Source organism: Aphanomyces astaci, assembly GCF_000520075.1.
Source record: "Aphanomyces astaci strain APO3 unplaced genomic scaffold supercont1.9, whole genome shotgun sequence".
Taxonomy (NCBI): Eukaryota; Oomycota; class Saprolegniomycetes; order Saprolegniales; family Verrucalvaceae; genus Aphanomyces; species Aphanomyces astaci.
The window spans coordinates 943305-946626 of record NW_009798272.1 but is presented as its reverse complement, the minus strand read 5'-3'; the positions used below and the strand labels follow the sequence as shown (position 1 = coordinate 946626).

General features: G+C 53.6%; 2 protein-coding genes across 2 annotated transcripts in view; one reads left to right on the top strand and one right to left on the bottom strand.

Annotated features, from left to right (window-relative positions):
* Positions 1-1693: 1693 nt before the first annotated feature.
* On the top strand, positions 1694-2786 carry H257_05133 (hypothetical protein; the record flags this gene model as incomplete). The annotated part of the gene is made up of 2 exons (XM_009829897.1): positions 1694-2281; positions 2508-2786. The coding sequence occupies 2 exons, from the start codon at positions 1694-1696 to the stop codon at positions 2772-2774; spliced, it is 855 nt and encodes a 284-aa protein (XP_009828199.1). The 3' UTR covers positions 2775-2786.
* A 201-nt stretch (positions 2787-2987) lies between these two features.
* H257_05132 (hypothetical protein) overlaps positions 2988-3322 on the bottom strand; it is a gene marked incomplete at both ends in the record, with an annotated part of 1599 nt that continues 1264 nt past the window's right edge. The window contains one exon of the mRNA XM_009829896.1: positions 2988-3293. Coding sequence (XP_009828198.1) covers positions 2988-3293 — 306 coding nt within the window. The remainder of the gene's footprint in view (positions 3294-3322) is intronic.

Here is a 3322-nt window from a genome sequence, read left to right as displayed (position 1 = left end):
TGTGCACGAACATTTGACTCGTTCCTGTGCGCGACGAATTGGATGCGTGCGAACATCCCTCAGTACACCGAGCTAGTTGCCCCGTTGACGAGGTTGATGGATATCGCGGCCAAAGCAGCCGACTCCCGCAAGAAAACCCTGTTGACAAGAGTGGCATTGAGTTCAGTCGGATGGGCCAAGGATCATTTGACCTGTTTCGAGCGGGTCAAAGCAACGCTAAAGCGCATGGTGCCTCTGTCCCACCCGGACCCTGATAAGATGGTGTGCCTCTACACCGATGCAATCGAGGGGTTTTGGGGGGCAGTCGCAACTCAGGTCCCCTCCGAGGATTTCGCACTGCCTGCAAATGACCAGCGACACGAATCGTTGGCTTTCCTGAGTGGCGCTTTCCGAGGTTCGAGCGAGCGATGGCCGATTGGCGAGAAGGAGGCGTTTGCGGTGGTTGAGTCCTGCAATGGATTGGAATACCTTCTGATTCGGCCCGGCGGTTTTCGGCTCTTTACCGACCATCGCAACCTAGTGTACATACATGTTCAACCCGTTGGGGTCGAACTCGAACATAGCCAACTATCAGGCCTACAAGCTTCAGCGGTGGGCGCTGACTATGACAACATTTCCATATGTGGTGGAATGTGTCGCTGGGGAAGACAATCTGTGGGCCGACCTCCTCAGCAGATGGGGCAGTTTAGCGGGGCCCGACCGAGGCGCCCGAATGCAGAAACTGGCATTAGTTTCCCCGTTACGTGCCGAGGAATTCGTATGGCCGACGGCGAATGCGATCACGGCATTACAACGTGAACACCCCGAGCGTGAGCGATGTTCGACCTGGAGCGCCGAGAAGAAATCTTTTTTGTCCGACTCGGGGAAGATTTGGATCCCTGACGATGCGCTGGGCATGCAAGTGCGCATATGTGTGGTGGCTCATGCGGGCGTGGCTGGTCACCGCCGCGTGGAAGCAACAAATGCCTCGGTAGCCGACATGTTCGATTGGCCGACCCTGAAAGCCGACGTGAAGAATTTCATCCGCGCATGTCTCCATTGCATAGTGGTCGACGGAGACTCTGTGCCTCGGCCTTGGGGCGAAGCATTGCATGCGACCAAGCCCAACGAGCTAATCGATTTCGACTGGGTTTCGTTTCCGGAGGCCGAGGGTGGCCTCAAAAATGTGCTAGTCATCAAAGATGATATGAGCGAGTTCGTACGCCTCCACGCGAGTGCATCAGCAACGGCTGTCGAAACCGCCTCGGCGCTGATAGAGTGGTTCGGTCTGTTCGGTGTTGTGAAGACCTGGGTGTCCGACTGTGGGTCCCATTTCAAGAACGAACTCATTAACACGATGGGTCGGATGTTCGGGGTCCATCACCATTTTGTCACGCCTCACTGCCCATGGGCGAATGCAACGGTCGTGGTGGTGAACCGAGTCATCGTGCGGACACTCAAGGCATTGTGCAGCGAGATGCGCCTGCGGCCCACGGAGTTGCCTATGGTGTTACCGCTAGTCTAATCGGTTTTGAACCAACAACCGTCCGACCGTCTGGGCGGAATTGCACCTACGACAGCGTTTACCGGCCTCCCGGCGACTCCTCCATTGTCTGGCTTAGTCCATCCCGAGGAAGCCCGCGAAACTACCATCGACTGGGTGAAAACGGAGACTACACGCCATATAAGCGGGATTGCCGAGGCGTTGTGTACGATGCACAAAACGGTAGTAGCAACAGCCGGCTTGAAGCGCGCAAAGGCCAGAACTAAGCGCAATGGCAAGCGCTCGGTTAAGTTCGCCCGGTTTGCTTTAGGCGATTTTGTTCTCGTGGCTCCGGCGCTTCAGCATCCGGGCAAGTTATCCTTGCGTTGGAAAGCACCATGCCGTGTCGTGAAGGTGGTCTCGGACCATCTTTTGGATGTGCAACAGCTGGTGTCACCAGGCGAAACGTCTTTGCACCATACCAGCCGCCTCCGAATGCAATTTGCATTCGGTGATGAAGGTTTCTACGTTGAAGCTGTTCAAGACCTCCGTATGAGTGATGGTGCCTGGCAAGTGAAGGTCAAGTGGCTCAGTCTTGATGATCTTGAGTCATCTTGGGAGCCGGCTTTGTCCATCTACGAAGACGTTCCAGTACTCTTTCGGCGCTGGGCTATGAGCCGACTTGATGATTACGGTGTGGGCGAAATGCTTGACGACATGGAGCGTGCGTTTGGCCACCCGTTGTATGGGGAAGTGTTCTCGGCCGTGCCTCGGATCAACTACCCGTGCAAGTGTGCAGTTGATAGTGAGTTCAGTCGGGTTCTATTTTTAGACTCACCGAGGGAGCAACTAATTAGTCCCTCGGTGGATCCTATTTAGGCCCAGGCTAGGACTTACCGAACCTCCCTCGGTTACACTGTAAGTGTATTGACTGGGATGCCTGGATTACAGCGAAGTGATTCGCTGGTTGATGGGCACATAACCTGAATGTTAATGAAGACACTTTTGGATTTGTCATCGAAGTCTACCGTCGTGAGCACGGTAGCTGGTTGTGCAAGCCGGCGCAGACAACACCGATTTAAGCCCAATTGAAAACGTTTGGGGTGCTCTGGCAAGAAAAGTATATGCAAATGGGCGGCAGTTCGAGACCAAGGCGAGTCTGAAGGCCCAAATCTTGGTCTCATGGAACGAAATCGAGCAGGAGTACTTACAAGACTTGATTGAAGGCATGCCTACTCGCATGGCTCAAGTTCTTTTGCGTCACGGTAACTGTATTCACAAAATAGTTGACCCTTTGAAAATGCGTCTATAATTAATTTCTGGATCTCAACACATCTGTTGGTGAAACCCGCTTAGGGGATACAGTACTTTTACATACGCCTGTGTTAGCAGAGCACCATGCAGAGAGAGGGGAATCGGATGTCATCATGATGAACTCGAGAAAATTTAGGTGCGTCTATAATTTCTGGACACACTGTATACTGGTGTCAACAGTAAATACTTGTGGTTGCATCTGTCTCGCGTGTTATTGCTTGAGGGGGTACTGATCCAACGTGCCAATGGTATACCCGAGAAGCTGCAGCTCAGCTATCACGTTTCGAAAGATAGACGCTTTCGCCTCGTCCACAAAAAAGTAGTCGTGGGTCAGCAGCACGACGTGGTCCTCACTCGGCCCGGGCTTCCACTTCTTGTCGAACTGGTCGACAATGTCTTGGGCGACTTTGCACTTTTCCTTCTGCGCATCGTACGTTGCCTCGGCATCCAAGTACCACTCCACGTCCCATCCCAAGACAAACCACGGCTTGGTGTCGGGTTTGCACTCGAGCTTTCCCTCAAAGAGTTTGTCCGCCGTGAGCAAGC